General features: G+C 37.4%; 1 protein-coding gene across 10 annotated transcripts; it reads left to right on the top strand.

Moving 5' to 3' along the window:
- Positions 1-2,508: 2,508 nt before the first annotated feature.
- Positions 2,509-14,328, top strand: LOC121795689. 10 transcript variants are annotated; one of them, XM_042194256.1, is made up of 15 exons: positions 2,509-2,753; positions 3,989-5,841; positions 5,975-6,430; positions 6,699-6,991; positions 7,120-7,562; positions 7,793-7,845; positions 7,941-8,048; positions 8,114-9,954; positions 10,159-10,267; positions 11,312-11,489; positions 11,994-12,061; positions 12,267-12,376; positions 12,463-13,278; positions 13,814-13,910; positions 14,006-14,328. In XM_042194256.1, exons 2-15 carry the CDS (start codon positions 3,999-4,001, stop codon positions 14,023-14,025), a joined length of 6,435 nt encoding a protein of 2,144 aa, XP_042050190.1. In that variant the 5' UTR covers positions 2,509-2,753; positions 3,989-3,998; the 3' UTR covers positions 14,026-14,328. The 10 variants fall into 10 exon arrangements, with proteins under 10 accessions (XP_042050190.1, XP_042050189.1, XP_042050198.1 ...); XM_042194255.1 differs by having other exon boundaries at positions 2,509-2,780; positions 3,999-5,841; XM_042194264.1 differs by having other exon boundaries at positions 2,509-2,780; positions 7,793-7,836; positions 8,192-9,954.
- Positions 14,329-15,114: the final 786 nt, after the last annotated feature.

The following is a 15,114-nucleotide window of genomic DNA, read 5'->3' as shown; positions in this document are numbered from 1 at the left end:
AAGTCTAGAAATAGTAAAATAAGAGAGAGAATAAAGTAGAGAAGAGTCTTCTTTACGTTATTCTCTCTCTTTACTATTTTTCCACTTTAACTATTTATTATCATTTTTACAAAACGAGTTCAGAAAAGTAAATGTGACTGTTAATGTGGGAAGAAGGTAGTACAAATTAACAATGTGCCTAAAACTTTTCATAGTTCACAAATAAATTATTGCCATACAAAATTTATCTATCCTACACACTGTCCAAATTGGAAACAAAAAAACAAAAAATTGTGAAGTACATAGATATACACATCTTAATATTCTTTGATCTCATTTAAGGTATGAAGAGAGGTTCAAGCTTCACACAATTCCAATGACAAAATTCCAACAAAATGAATGATACTAATATATGAGGAATATTAATTGTCAGAAATTTCACATAAAGTACTATAAATCCACAATAACACTAGCAATCAAATAAGGATATGAATATACACATGCGATCTAACCACAGAAATCAATCAAAGGGAGATAAAAATACATACACAAATACAAGGCTCACTGCTGCATTTTCAAATGGTCCATTTTCAATAGAAAAACATGTTCTTTTATGAAGTAAATTAATTTTTATGGGAATCTAAACACTGAGAGAAACAAGTAATAATGTTCATAAGATAGATAATCATACCCGCAAGCAGTGAGCCAAACTTCTTCCTAATATTTGATGAGAAGTGTAATCAAACCTTTCCTTTGCTAAAGCACTAAGCAACAGTTCAACTACAAGGCACAAAACTGTTCCAATTATAATCACCAACAAAACTCATCCACTTCTTCACTCTAGACCTCATAGGCAACTGGGCGCCCCGAAGCAGGGGTGCTCATCCCCCAGCACCCCTCCCCAAAAAATTCTGACATTTGCCTCGTAGATAAATAGAAAACGCGCTGACCATCAGAGTGAATATCACAAAATAATTTCCAAAAAAACGATGCCCAGAATACCACAACCAACTTTGTCAGTCTCACCATTTTGAATTCTTACCAGTCAGTGAAGTAATTTCGATGGAGATCACCGGACTTGGAAGAAAGTTTCACAAAACGAGTACTTGAAAAAGAGCGGTATGAAAGTGATATTTTTTGAAACTGGTTATGCTTTTTTTATATATAAATAAACTCCTATATGAAGGAGGAAATTACAAATAAACTCCTATAAAAAGGAGGAAAATTACAACTGATATCGTGAGGGCTCAAACTCGGCACCTCATACAATAATGTCTAATCAATGTAGAGTTGCTAACCCACAAAATTTTGAAGATACATATCGCTGTATTTCATTGAGAAATCAGCGGGTCGACCCAAGCTTTAGGAAAATATCAAGGATTGGTATGGTAGTCTAATTTGTCATCAAACACTTACAAATGAGCATATGTATCTAAGCATTACCAATCTATCAAACAGACCCTTACAACACATATATTGAGACAATGTAATTCAATGCTCAGTAGGTCCTTTCATGGAATTTTACATGTTGAACCGTCTAAGCATCCATTGTCGTTGGGGAATAGATTATTTTGCTCAACCTACCAAATATTTAGGACTGTATCTGATTATGATAGAAATGTTCAGGACCTCTCTATATTTCTAAAATAAGAGAGAATGATTGTGTGGAGATATAGAAGAAGAATTCGGAATTTTCATTTTTCAAAAAAATAAAATAATTAGTTAGGAATGTATAAGTGTCTATTTAGGTGGATTAGTATACTAAGTCGGTCAAAAACGAATTGACCATTAGTTTTTTACGGTTCTGTCAAAATTCAAAAAAGGGAGACAAAATACATACACAAATACAAGGCTCACAGCTATATTTTCAAATGGTCTATTTTCAATAGAAAAACATATTCTTTTCTGAAGTAAATTAATTCAAAATACGTGCAAAAAACAAGTCAATCACATTAGCTGGGATAGAGGGAGCATTAAAGATCGAAATCATAAAATGAATTTATGTTTAAGGCCAATTTTAGACTATAGTTTTTTGCGAAATAAATTCTCACATTCTGCTTACTTATTTTATTCACGTTTTACTAACTCTTTCCACTCATTTTTTTTCATTTAATAAAATTCATTATTTAAGCTTAGACGAAAAGAATATATTTTTAGATAAAATACTCTCTCCGTCCGACAAAAGCATACACTTTTGATTTGAACATGTATTTTGATACACAATTAATAAAGTAAAAAATAGATAAAAAGAAAAAATAATTAGAGTGAAGAATTAATCCACCTTGACAAAAGATTAAAAAAATTTCAAAATTAGAAAATTTACTGTATCTAAAATAAATGGAGTGTTTCGCGGCATAGAATTTCATCGTCTCGTATCTTCAAAAAAGCTTTAGAATTACAGATATACCCCTCTTCTCATACACGCGTCAAGAGAGCACAGCAACATTGACACAAGCTTCGTCACAGGCGGTAAGAGAGACCCCCGATTTGGTGTACATCAGATATAAACAGACGCAGTTCACACACCACTTTCTTTCACTCTCCTTCTCTCTGCGCGCCTTTGTCTGTACATGTACGTATACGTGCAGCTCTGCTTCTGTACTGTGTGAATTTTTTTACCAGTTGTTGGGCGGAGTTTTGTGTTGTTGACGGTTTCCGACTCCGGAGATTTTAGAGTGTTCGTGGCCTAGGGTTATGAAGGAGAGCGTGGCCGTCCGATTAGGGTTGATTTGAGGGGAATCAACGGTGAGGATTTCGTCTTCGGATGGAGGGAGGTAGCGTGTCTACACTTACTTCTTCTGGTACTCTTCATTTCCTCTTTTTTTTTGTTTAGGTTCTCTTTTCTTACCTTATTTTCCGAGGCTTTGGAATTTATTGATTTACTTTTAGAGAAAACCTAGTTGTAGGTAGAAGTTAGTTATGGTAGGGGTCATTGTTAGCTGCTGTCAGGGTGCTTGTGAGCGGAGGAGTGGGTTATGCCGAAGTTATATTGGGCGTGTTCTCTAATTGTTGTTCCATTGGTGAAATTAGTCGCTTTCCTCTGGGTTTTGTTGAAGAAATGAAGGGAATTTTTAACATCTCAGCTATTTTAGAGCATTTCTAGGGTTTTCGATTTTGAGTTTCAAACCTGGAATCATTATTGGTATTTATTAGGGTTATTATTTGGGTTTATTTCAGACCTGAAACAACTGGATTAGGATTTGCAAAATGTATGGAATTTTCTGTCTTTCTTCCTTGTTTTGATTAAAATTGGAGTGCATTTTGTAGGACATATACTTTTAACATTGACACATGTAAGGGTTTATTGAGATCGCCTGCTTTATTGTTTACTAAAAATTTGGGACCACACTCTCAATGCTGTTCTGGTAGAAAAAAAGTGTCCTATTCAACATTATACTGGAAATTTGTTGATGGCAGACTTCTTCAAGTAATGTTAAGTTACAATATGAACAGTGGGAGAGTGTTAACCTCTGCCAATGGCAAAAATGAACTCTACGCATTTGTAATGTACTATGTAGAAGCGTAAAACGGTAGCTAGTTTCACAATTGTTATTGCAATGTATGAATGTATAAGCTTTGTCAATCAGGACTTTTCATGTATCCATAGTCTTGGAAAATAATAGTTTCATTCATTTGATAATTTGTAATTATAACTTTTAAATTTTAAAAATCATGTCAGGTATAGGTTCAAGGAAATGAAAAGAAAATTAAAAAAAAATTCTCTTATTGGAACTTTGTGATGTTTATAGTTGAAAGGTTCCCTTTTCTGAAGATTTTATCTGCAGGGTTGATATAGTATATAAGTACTTATTAAAATGTACGACGTTGTACAAATTTTTTATGACCTAGGTTTTTAGTGTAATTGCGCTTGGCTTTGATTCACTAGACGGTAGATGCTTGTTTTAATTTAAATGCTATGCGTTTACTACTCTTTCTATTGCCTCATGTGAAGCTGAATAGTTTATTTATATTGGTTTCCATGTGCACCTGATTTTAAATTTTCTTTTAGGGATAAACAGATGGACTACAATGACAATGACTATGAAGGCCAGAATCTTGACTTAGCTGGTGAAGAGAGCTCTAAAATTTCTGTTTTGAGACCCTTTGCTCTACCAAAGTTTGATTTTGATGACAGTCTTCACGGGCATCTGAGATTTGACAGTTTAGTTGAAAACGAAGTTTTCCTTGGTATTCCAAGTCAGGAAAACAACCATTGGATAGAAGATTTCTCTCGGGGAGGTAATGGAATAGAGTTCAGCTCCAGTGCAACAGAATCTTGTGCTTTGCGGAGGCATATCAATGTCTGGTCTGAGGCAACATCATCTGAATCTGTTGAAATGTTGTTAAAGGCAGTTGGACAGGAAGAAATGGTACATGGTGAAAAGATGGTTGAGGAATCAGATCCAGGTGATCAGCTGGGTAGCTCAACAATAGTAGTAGAGAACGATTCGAGGGGTGCTTGTAAAGTTGATGATGTCAATGATGGGATTCCTTCATTACCCCCAGCTGAAGTTGTTGAATTTTCTTTTAGTTCAAATCAATCTTCAGGAGTTGAAATCAATCAGACTGAATGTACTTTACAGGTCCAGGAGACAAAACTTTCCTCTTATGCAGTAGGTATTGATAACAAAGATAGTAGTTTAACTGTGGCAGAAAACTTGAGCATTGCAGTGAAGAGGGCTGACAATAATCAAGGGGAAACTTGTGGTTTGGTGGATGAGTCTCTGCCCCATCAAATGCAAGAAGACCTACCAGTTCACGGAAAAGAGATTGACAATTCTAATAGCTCTTCTATGAATTTTGATGTTAATGCTAGGGAATATGTGGAACAGGATAAGACTAGCAGTGCCAATTTTAGTTCAAGTTGTACAGCAAAAAGTACTTTTAATCCTGTCGAGGAGCAAGACATAGGATGCAATGAAACTGAAACAAGATTGAGTGGGATTTCTCTTGAAATCGAACATATTGAGAATCAGTGTTCTCGTGAAACCACTTCAGGTGCACAGTCCCAGAAACAAGAGGATGGAGTTGATACTTGTATTGTTAGTATGTTGGAAGTATCCAAAGGGCATACAATAGACGACTCTGTATCCAATGATAATGTGTGCAATAAGGTTGCAGTAGTTGTTGAACCTGCAGCAAGTCAACATGGTGATGTCTCAGGCCCAGAGACTAAGCAGCTGTCTGAAAGTTGTATCATGTTACATGAGAGGTCATCTATAGTGCTTCCGGAAGAAGGTATTCAGGATCTTGGTATAGGAGGCAATGATGCTGCCACCCCTGCATTTAATGGCGGTAATGATCTGAAGCAGGGTACTGTTATTCAATCATCAGAAATGCACAAAACACTTGTTGGAAAGGAAGATGTCTCTGCTGAAAGTAACAGCTCTCCTGAGACTCCATCTGCTGCATATGAGCCCACTATATTACATGACGTGCTAGATAATCCTTCTGAGAAAGACAATGACCGCAAAACTGATGATACAGTAGGTGAATCTGGTCAATCAATAGGTTCAATAGTTTCTAGAGAATGTTCTGAGAAATCAGTCAATGATGGTATGGAAGATTCTCAAAACATTCCTGCACCACCAAAAGAGGAAGAGGATAGTGTGAACCCTCCATTACAGGGTGAGAGCATATGGACATCCAAGAAAGATATTATCTCTATGCAGATTGATGCTCATGAAAGTGCTGTAAATGGTTCTGCCCATGAGGAAGAAAGTGAAAAGTTGCCTTTTGATTCACATGAGATGGTCCTTGATGATGTTGAAAAAGAAGTTGGATCCAGTTGTCCTGCAGAGGCAGTTGAAGTCCAGAAACCTACTGGATCAAAACCTGGTAGTCCTATTGGGTATGATCCAGGTATTTTATCCCAAAATTCCATTTTATGTTCCTCATCTTGTATATGTCAGTATGAACTAGGATTATGATTTGTACTCTGCTACTTTATCCACTATGAAATCTTGATTATCGCTCTCTGTTAACTTCCTTGTAGCATTGAATTCTGAAGTTGAAGGTAAAATCTTGGCAGCATCACCTGCTGAAGGAGATCAGTTCGCTTACTCTCGCGAGCATATCCCACCACTATCTGATACGGAGCACAAGGATCAAAGTAGAGAAACCGAGTCTGTTGCTCTTAAACAACCAAGTCATTCAGATCCAAAGGAGGCACTAGATAATAATGAGCTTTGCCCTGCTACTGAAATTGATAACGATACAATTGCTGCTTCTGTAACAGGAGAAATAAAGACAAGCCATCAATCTGGTTTCCTCTTAGAGATTTCCAGTGACAACATTCCTGATGAAGCCTCCAAGGAGTTAAATAAACTAATGGATGATCCTGCCAATGCTTTGGTAGCTCAAAATGATGGAATTGAAGCCGCACCTTCTAAAGAACAAATGATAGCAGAATCAGAAAGAGACATCACAGATAATTCTTCAAAATTGTCAGGTGATTCATCTCTTATGTTATGAAATCATATTCAATGAGGACCTAGACCCCTCTCTAGCTGTTGTGTTTCTTGTCCATTGAAGGTGCTATAGAGATTGCCATCTTGGAGGATGTTATTCTTTTGTGTTTCCTATGATAAATTGATACCCTAAATCCTCTTTGCAGTCTTAATTATAAAAAACACTTCATCAATCAAGTAATTAACGAATTATCACAGCCTGGATTTCTAATAATAACTAAAAAAAGTTCTTCTATTGTATAATTTCAGTAACCAGCAGTACTGTAGAAATTGATATATCAAACAAGGATGATGTCCCTGCCCCTGGTGCTAGCTGTACTGACCTTTCACAAATTGAAGTAAACGAGCATGCTTCTCCTAAGAAGATCAATCTTGAAAATCCTGGCAAATTATCAAATAGATCTCAGACTTCAGGAGTTAACGAGCCGTGCAAAGAAGATGAGACCTTTACTTTTGACACCAGGCCTTTGGAAAGTCGATCTACTGAAGATGCTGACAAGAGTATGCAATCATTTCCGGCACTTCAAGCTTGTAAAATGCCGGTACCTTCACTCTCCACCCTCACTCTCTGCCCATGTTCTGATCATTGACCTTTATTTTTTCCCATTTACTATTTTGTTTTCACCTATATAATTAATATTCTACACTCTTGCCATGGGATTTGCTGAAGACTGGTGAAGGATTGCCTGAAGCTGCTGTTTGCAGCCAGACGGATCCAATCGTTGTGAAGGAAACTTCTCATGTTGGTTCTTCAACACCTGGTGTTTGCCCTCCATCTGGAGGTGTTGGAGCTACCTCTGAGCGTAAATCAAGACGTGGCGGCAGTAGATCTGGAAAGGTAAGTTTAAAAAAGGGAAATCTAGCAAAAGAAACATCTGCTCTGAAGCAGACTGAAAAGGGGGAGAAATCATCTCCATTTATGAGTCCATCAGCAGCTGGTAAACTCATGGTGTTTGAAAGTGGTGTGAAGCCGAGAGGGCATGTTACAATTCCTACATCCAGTATGCCTGATCTTAACACCTCTGCTCCATCATCTTCGTTCTTTCAGCAGCCTTTTACAGATTTGCAACAAGTGCAACTTCGAGCACAAATCTTTGTTTACGGATCTCTTATGTGAGTCTACTTATTCTTTCTGGAGTTTTGTTTGCTTTGCATTATGAAACTGGAAATAATTGTTTAGTGGATTGTGTTTTCTATAAGCATATATTTGTGAATCAGATGTTCATCAGACATTCTTCTGAGAGTGCATGAACTATGAAGTTATCCTTCTCAAATCTACCTTTTTCACGAATATGTGAAATGTGTTTTTTTTAAATAGTTAAATTAATTTATTTTGATTGTAGACAAGGAGCAGCACCTGATGAAGCTTGTATGGTTTCAGCCTTTGGTATGTCTGGTTAGTTGCACATTTCTTCTCCCTCTCCCTCCAACTCTGTGTTTGGTAGGTTTGTCACTACTGCTGAATATTCTGCGTTTTTTCCATGGGAGAAGATGGAGGTAGGAGCTCTTGGGAGCGGTCTTGGCGTGCGTGTGTAGAAAGATTTCATGGTAAAAAATCCCAGGGAAATAATACTGGAACTCCTGTACCCTCGCGTTCTGGTATGTTATCCTGCTCCCAGGTATTTGCATCATAATATTTAACTTTGGCTGATCATGAATTGTAGTTAAAGATGTAGGTGCTAAATCTCCAGATCAAAATAATAGACAAGGTTTCCCTCAAAGTGACGTTCTTTCCTCAACAGCAGCTCGGCCAAGTATCAAAGCTATCCCTTCTCCAGTTCACTCAGCGATCCCTCTCTCGTCTCCCTTGTGGAATGTATCTACTCCTTCTGGGGAAGCTCTGCCTCCAGGTAGCATGTCTAGAAGTGCTGTGATTGATTATCAGGCTGTTTCTCCTTTGAATCCTTACCAGACACCACCTTTGCGGAATTATGTTACACATTCTACTTGGGCAGCGCAAGCCCCTCCTGCTCCCTTCCCTGTGCCGTGGCTTGCTTCTTCACAAAGTTCTCCTTTTGAAATCAGTACTAGCTATCCTGCATTCCAAAGTACGGAACCAGTAAAACTGACAGCAGTTAAAGAATCACCTTTGCCTATTACCTCTGGCCTGAAGCATGGTCCTCCTATTCCTACAACTAATACTGGAGCAACCGCTGTGTTAGTTGGGGCTTCTCCACTTGACTTGAAAAAGGTTAAAGCATCATCTAGAAAGACTTGTGAGACGAAAACTAGAAAGAGGAAGAAGTCTTCTGGTTCCGAGGATGTTGTACAGGTTACTGCCACTGCTCTATCAGATGCTGTCTCTGCTCAATCAGTACCTAGCCAGATATCTAACAAGGCTCCTACAGTCGAAGATCTTAGTCGGGTATCTTTTATAGCTCAGAATCAAGTAGGATTATTGCCGAGACCTGTTGTTGGAAGTTATTATTCTACATCTGTTGCCGTCTCAACACCTTCAACCTTTTCGCCTAAAGGCCCTCCCTCCAACCAGGCTTTTCCTGTGGCAACACCTTCAATTTCAAGTGGTCATCTCAGTAAAGGCGATATAAATATGGATAAGAGGGCTTTCAGTGCTGAGGGTTTTAGCAAAGTTGAGCAGGCTAAGTTGCAAGCACAGGAGGCTGCTGCTCATGCTGCTACTGCCATAACTCATTGTGATGGTGTTTGGAGCCAGTTGGAACTGCAAAAAAGTTATGGCTTGACATTAGATGCTGAGTCTAAATTGGTGTCTGCTGCTGCTGCTATAGCAGCTGCTGCATCTGTTGCAAAGGCAGCAGCTGCAGCTGCTAAGATTGCAGCAGATGCTGCAGTGCAAGCAAAACAAATGGCTGATGAAGTATTGACCAAGTCTGGAACGTCCACTTCCACTGAATATAATTCTAATTCCTTATATAATTCCATTAATTTGGTAAGTGCGTTACCTACATCCATTTCAAAGGGTGGGGATCGAAATAATACTCCCAGTTTAATGATATCTGCTGCTAGAGAAGCTGCTAGGAAGAGAATTGAGGCTGCTTCAGCTGCGACCAGGCATGCAGAGAATCTTGATGCCATTCTCAAGGCAGCTGAATTGGCTGCAGAAGCTGTTGCACATGCTGGAAAAGTTGTTGCCATGGGTGATCCTTTCTCTTTGACTGCTCTAGCAGAGGCAGGGCCAAGCAATTATTGGAAAGCCCCACAGGTGGTTGGTATCACTGGTTCTAAATCAAATGACTTGAATAATGGTAAATCTATTAGTACAAATGCTGTGGAAGTGCCTGGTGTTAATAGTCAACAGAAAGAACCTGATAAGGATGTATGGGGTACAAGTCATAATATGTCTCCTACTGAAAGAGGGTCATCAAAAGACACTAGTGATCGTGTCACACTGGTTGCAAATATTAAGCCCCACGATGACACAACATTATTAGACTCAGCTAAAACTATGTTTGTTGATCGCTATCCAGATTTCGAGTCAAGATCAAACATTTCATCCACAAGCATGAGAGAGGGTTCTCTTGTTGAGGTTTCTGATCTTGCTTTTATTAAATTATCTTATACTTCCTTTTAGTTCCTTTGAACATATATTAGGGTCTTAATGCTGAACAGTTGTTTCACAGCTTGTTCTATTTCAAATGATAAATGTGGTAATGTATTAAAATTTGTGATTTATTGTGCTTGAATTCTAGTTCATAATCAATAAAGAGTATCATCTGTTTTGATACTGCAGGTTCTTAAAGATCGTGGTGACTCAACGAAGGCCTGGTTCTCAGCCCGTGTACTTAGTTTGAAGGATGTTGAAGCGCTTGTTTGTTATGATACACTACAATCGGATGAAGGTCAGTTACTGGTGTTTGTATTCGTAGTAAGGAAATGCATAGTAGTTTTGTACTTCACTACTGCTGATGAAGTAAAGTCGACTGGAACATAATATAATCTAAATAAATTAAAAGAACCCGTATAGAAATCCTCAAATGAGGCTTATCGAATAATCTGTCCACAAATCGCAAAGCCAAAAGACATGCCTCTCACTTATTGAGGAGCTATATAATATAACCCTAATCTCTAAAATCCATGCAAAACAGGCCTGACTCCTACTCTAAATGAACTACTGATTCCTAATCTGAATAAACTCCTGATAACCTCTTAAGTCATACTCCCTCCATGCGAATAGGAGTCCCATTTCTTTTTGGCACGGGTTTTAAGAAATATTAAGATAAGTGGAAGAAAGTTGGTGGAATATGGGTGATGGGTCCCACTTGTATATATTAGTTTTAAATGATATGTGAGTGAGAGTTAGTGGAATGTGGGCCTCTTTATGAACCGGGACTCCTATTCATGGACCGACCAAAATGGAAAAATGGGACTCCTATTCGCGGACGGATGGGTAAGTCTTAACAGTAAGTCTTAACAGATAAAATCCAACTCTGATAAACCTCCAACAAATTTGATTGGTAGTTTCTAAAAGTAGAATGAGGGTAAAATATAAGGATTATTTGTTTGTAGTTTCTAAAAGTAGAATGGGAACACATTCGAGGGACAAACTAAGATTAAACAATGGGAACACTTACTGGTAAAAAATCACTGGAAAATAAAATTATGGAGTACAATAAACTTCTTAATAATAAAATCATGGGGGAAGAAATTATACAATAAACTTCGTAATATGCTTGTATTTATTTTGATGATCTGCTAGAGAATTATTCAAAGAAGTTACTTACATGGGGATTAGTTAAAAAACATTACCTTTTATGGGAACAAGCCTATACATTTTGGACATCCGGAAAAGGAAAACAAGCCTATATAATTGGGACAGATGGAGTATATATATTGAGTTGTTTTTTGTTTTTTCAGTTTGCATTAATGAATATGTTATTTTTTAGGATCTGAGCAACTCAAGGAGTGGATAATGATAGAAGCTAAAGATGGTCATGCTCCTAAAATACGTGTTCCTCTTATGACTAGTGTGCAACTTGAAGGAACAAGGAAGAGGAGACGTTCTGCTGTAAAAAACTACACCTGGTCTGTTGGAGACCAAGTTGACGTATGGTTGCAAGATTGGTAAGTGAACTAGCTTTTGTTCTGACAAGCTTGATATGCACTAAAATAACATCTAATTAAACCTTGAATATTTTTGTAATCTATTAGCACTTCATATTCTGTCCTGGTAGTGGAAGATTTACGATACAGGGGAAAATGGCTGGTACTTGTTTCATTCACATCTTATCGACAGAAAATACTTCAAAGATGCAAATAATATCTATATGTGTGTGTGTGTGTATATTTGCTAGTGGAACAAAACCAAACTCCAAACTAGAATTTCTGTTTCACTTTGGTTGGGTCTTATTATGTGTTACTCAAAGGTCTCCTTTTTGCATATACAATATTGTTGTTGAAAGACCTTTTAATCAGATTATGCACTGAAATAATAATGTGATGCTTTACTTTTCTTTTGAATTCATCTAATTCAGTTACGTCATAATCTTCTACATTTGGTTATGTATTATTTTTATTTTACTGGAAACTGTCTGAATCTGGAATTCTTGATCATATATGTAACTTCAGCTGGCGTGAAGGCATTATCGCAGAAAAGAACAAGACAGATGCGACTTCATTCAGTGTCCATTTTCCAGGTATTTTCTTTATAGTATACAAGAGTTCTAACACTAATATAATCTGGAATCCTAACATTTCTAGGAAAGCTAATTATAAACCTAATACTACTAAATTACGCATAATTCCAGTGCCTACTACAAATGCAAATAATTGTCTATACTCACTTTGATTTATAATTGCAACTTCAAATTTCTGCAATATGCCCTTTCATCGTTTCTACAGCTCAAGGAGAGACATTACCGGTCAAATTGTGGCATCTTCGACCATCTTTAGTTTGGAGTGAAGGCAAATGGACTGAATGGCACAAAGCAGAGCGCGATGACACTCAAAAGGTCCTATATTTTGTTTTCTGTATGTAATTAGCATTCCTTCCCTGTTTCTTTCAGTCCTAAACCTCAGATGTACATCTTATATTCAGGGAGATACACCAGCTGAGAAGCGACCAAAGCTGGGAAGTACCAGTATTGAGGCAAAAGGGAAAGCTAAGATGGTTAAAAACATTGATTTTGCAGAAGTTGGTGGAAATGAAGAACCGAAATTGCCTTTGTCTGCTAATGAAAAGGTTTTTACTATTGGTAGTACAAAGGAGGAGAACAAATTGAACATGGCTCGGAAAATGAGGTCTGGTTTGGAGAAAGAAGGATCCAAAGTTGTATTTGGTGTCCCTAAGCCTGGGAAGAAGAGAAAATTCATGGAAGTAAGCAAGCATTATGTTTCTGATAGAATCTCCAAGACTAATGTGCCTAATGATTCGGCGAAGTTATCCAAATTTCTGATGCCTCAAGGATCAGGGTCTCGGGGATTCAAAGGTACTTCCAAAGAAAAACAAGTAGCTGATTCTAAAATAAGACCACCTAAGTCTGGGAAACCACCAAGTGTGCCAAGTAGAACTTTAGCACGAAGAGATGACTCTACCTCTACACGATCTAATGCACGTACTACATCATCAGATCATATATCAAAAGAGTCTATGAGTAATGATGAGAATGAATCATCTGAACAAAACCTTGCTGAAGTTGATGAGGCCACACAAGGAGCTATGGTATTCTCTTCTCAAGCTCCTTCTCAAGAAAACCTTAAGAAAGCAGTGAGGAATATTAAACCTGAACGTCTCAACCAAGGGAAACTTGCTCCTGCTAGTAGGAAATTAGCAAAAGATGAAGCAACTGAAAAGTTAATATCTGAAGCCTCTGAACCCCGCCGATCGAATCGCCGAATTCAGCCAACATCACGGGTAGCAAACTCTTTTTTGCTTGTAATTACGTTTTTCATATGTTCATTCGTGTATATGCTCCACATTTATATGCCTATCATGCTTGGTGTTAATAACTGTCCAAAACATGAATATTGGTTTCCATTATTAAGAACCTCCTGAAGATTTTAGGTTTACTTCTGTAGGATTTTAGAGTATGCATGTATAGCCATGTTTAGGCATCCTCCAAACGTACTATATTGGATGCAATTGTAAATGGGGTCACATCACAATTGTTTGTTTCACTTTACTCGAATCTTTTGGCAATCTTTATTGACTTTGAAGTTGAAGAGAAACTGCAATAAACTTCTTGTAAATAATTTTCAAAGCTAACTGCTGCATGTGATATGGATTACTAAGTCTGGATCTTTCACTTGAAATTCAAATCATGCCTTATTGAATCATGATATTGGCCAGGAGTGCCACTCTTGTCAGATCCCCTCATGTTTCAGATGGTTAGTGCAATGATAAATAATTTGTCATCGCAAGCTGATCAGTTTAACCTTTTCTTAACCAGCTGTTGGAAGGCTTGCAAAGTTCGCTGATAATCTCAAAAATACCATCGTCTTCTCATGACAAGGGGCACAGGAGTCGCACCAAAGCTACAGTCAGAGGTAAGAAATACTTGAGGCTTACCACATTCTACTGATAAGTATCTTGTTTACATCTCTAGAGAAGAATATCAATATTTTTGTTTTGTTCTTGCTAGGGAATAACAATCGTGGCTGACAGGGACATTATCACGACAACTCTTTGTGGCTGGTAAATGGCCGAATTGTCCTCGTGTAGTTGCTCTCTCTGTAGATTTATTTGTCATGAATAATTGAGGATGCAAATGCTCAGTTTCCTATGTTGCAGATGTAAAATTTAGGCCGTAGATGTCAATATCGGTGTTTTAGTTGGCATACAGAAAATAGGTTTCGACTATCCATTTCGCGCGAATAGATTGCTGTATATGGAACATGTCTTAGCTTGCCGTAAATGTTTGCAGAGAAGTCTAATTTAACCAAATTTGCATGTTTGCTACTATCATGACTGATGAGGTTTATTTTACAGTTTCCCTTTGTTTCTGCCAAGACGAGACTAATCAATGCTACTACGTTTGATGTTTGAGCTGAATTTGGTGTTCCCTACCATGCAAAATTTTGGACTTTTTAAATTTTTATCTTATATATCTGCGTTTCATTTTGCCAAGCCTGGGTGTTAGAGGTTATATCTTCAAGGGATATTTATCTCTAAAACCTTGAACTTTGACTCAGTTATAATATATCCCACGAACTATAAAAGTAGTCTAATAATACCCCAAATTTTATAGTGTTATTTTCCACTGCTGGTCATAGTCATATCCGACTGGCTTATGTGGTTTTTTTATCCTACTTGACATAAACTTTAAAAGCAGTCTAAAAAATTACATTTCATGGTTTCCCATGTAGAATAGGTTTTCACCTAAGATCTCATATTCGGGTTGGGAAATAACTCACAAAATATAAAATTTGTACTCCCTCTGTCCCAATGCAGTTGAGTCGTATTCTTTTTTCGGGTGTCCTAAGGTAGTTGGATCATTTCTTTTTTAGTAAAAATTATATCATCTCTCATACTTTACTCTCTCCAGTGGGACTTTTAACACATCAATTTCTTAAATCTCGTGTCTAAAAGAAATGATTCAGCTACCTTGGTTTTAACTTTTAACTTGTCTTTAGACAAGTTTAAACGGTGGAGGGATATAACAAAATTGAGTCAAAGTTTGTGGTTTTAAGAACCAATATCCCATCTCACTTGATTGTTGCCTCGTATCCTATATTCAAAAGGAATCCTCCG

Source organism: Salvia splendens, chromosome 3, assembly GCF_004379255.2.
Source record: "Salvia splendens isolate huo1 chromosome 3, SspV2, whole genome shotgun sequence".
In the NCBI taxonomy this organism is placed as follows: domain Eukaryota; kingdom Viridiplantae; phylum Streptophyta; class Magnoliopsida; order Lamiales; family Lamiaceae; genus Salvia; species Salvia splendens.
Note: the sequence above shows the minus strand (reverse complement) of the source record. Positions and strands in the feature narration are given on the sequence as shown.

What these genes read in the sequence shown, in the direction of transcription:
- LOC121795689 (XM_042194256.1), top strand. Translation starts at nt 3,999, where the DNA reads ATGGACTACAATGACAATGACTATGAAGGCCAGAATCTTGACTTAGCT. An exon ending in TTTGTTTACGGATCTCTTAT is followed by an intron (nt 7,563 to 7,792) that starts GTGAGTCTACTT and finishes TTTTGATTGTAG; the next exon opens with ACAAGGAGCAGCACCTGATG. An exon ending in GACGTATGGTTGCAAGATTG is followed by an intron (nt 11,490 to 11,993) that starts GTAAGTGAACTA and finishes ATGTAACTTCAG; the next exon opens with CTGGCGTGAAGGCATTATCG.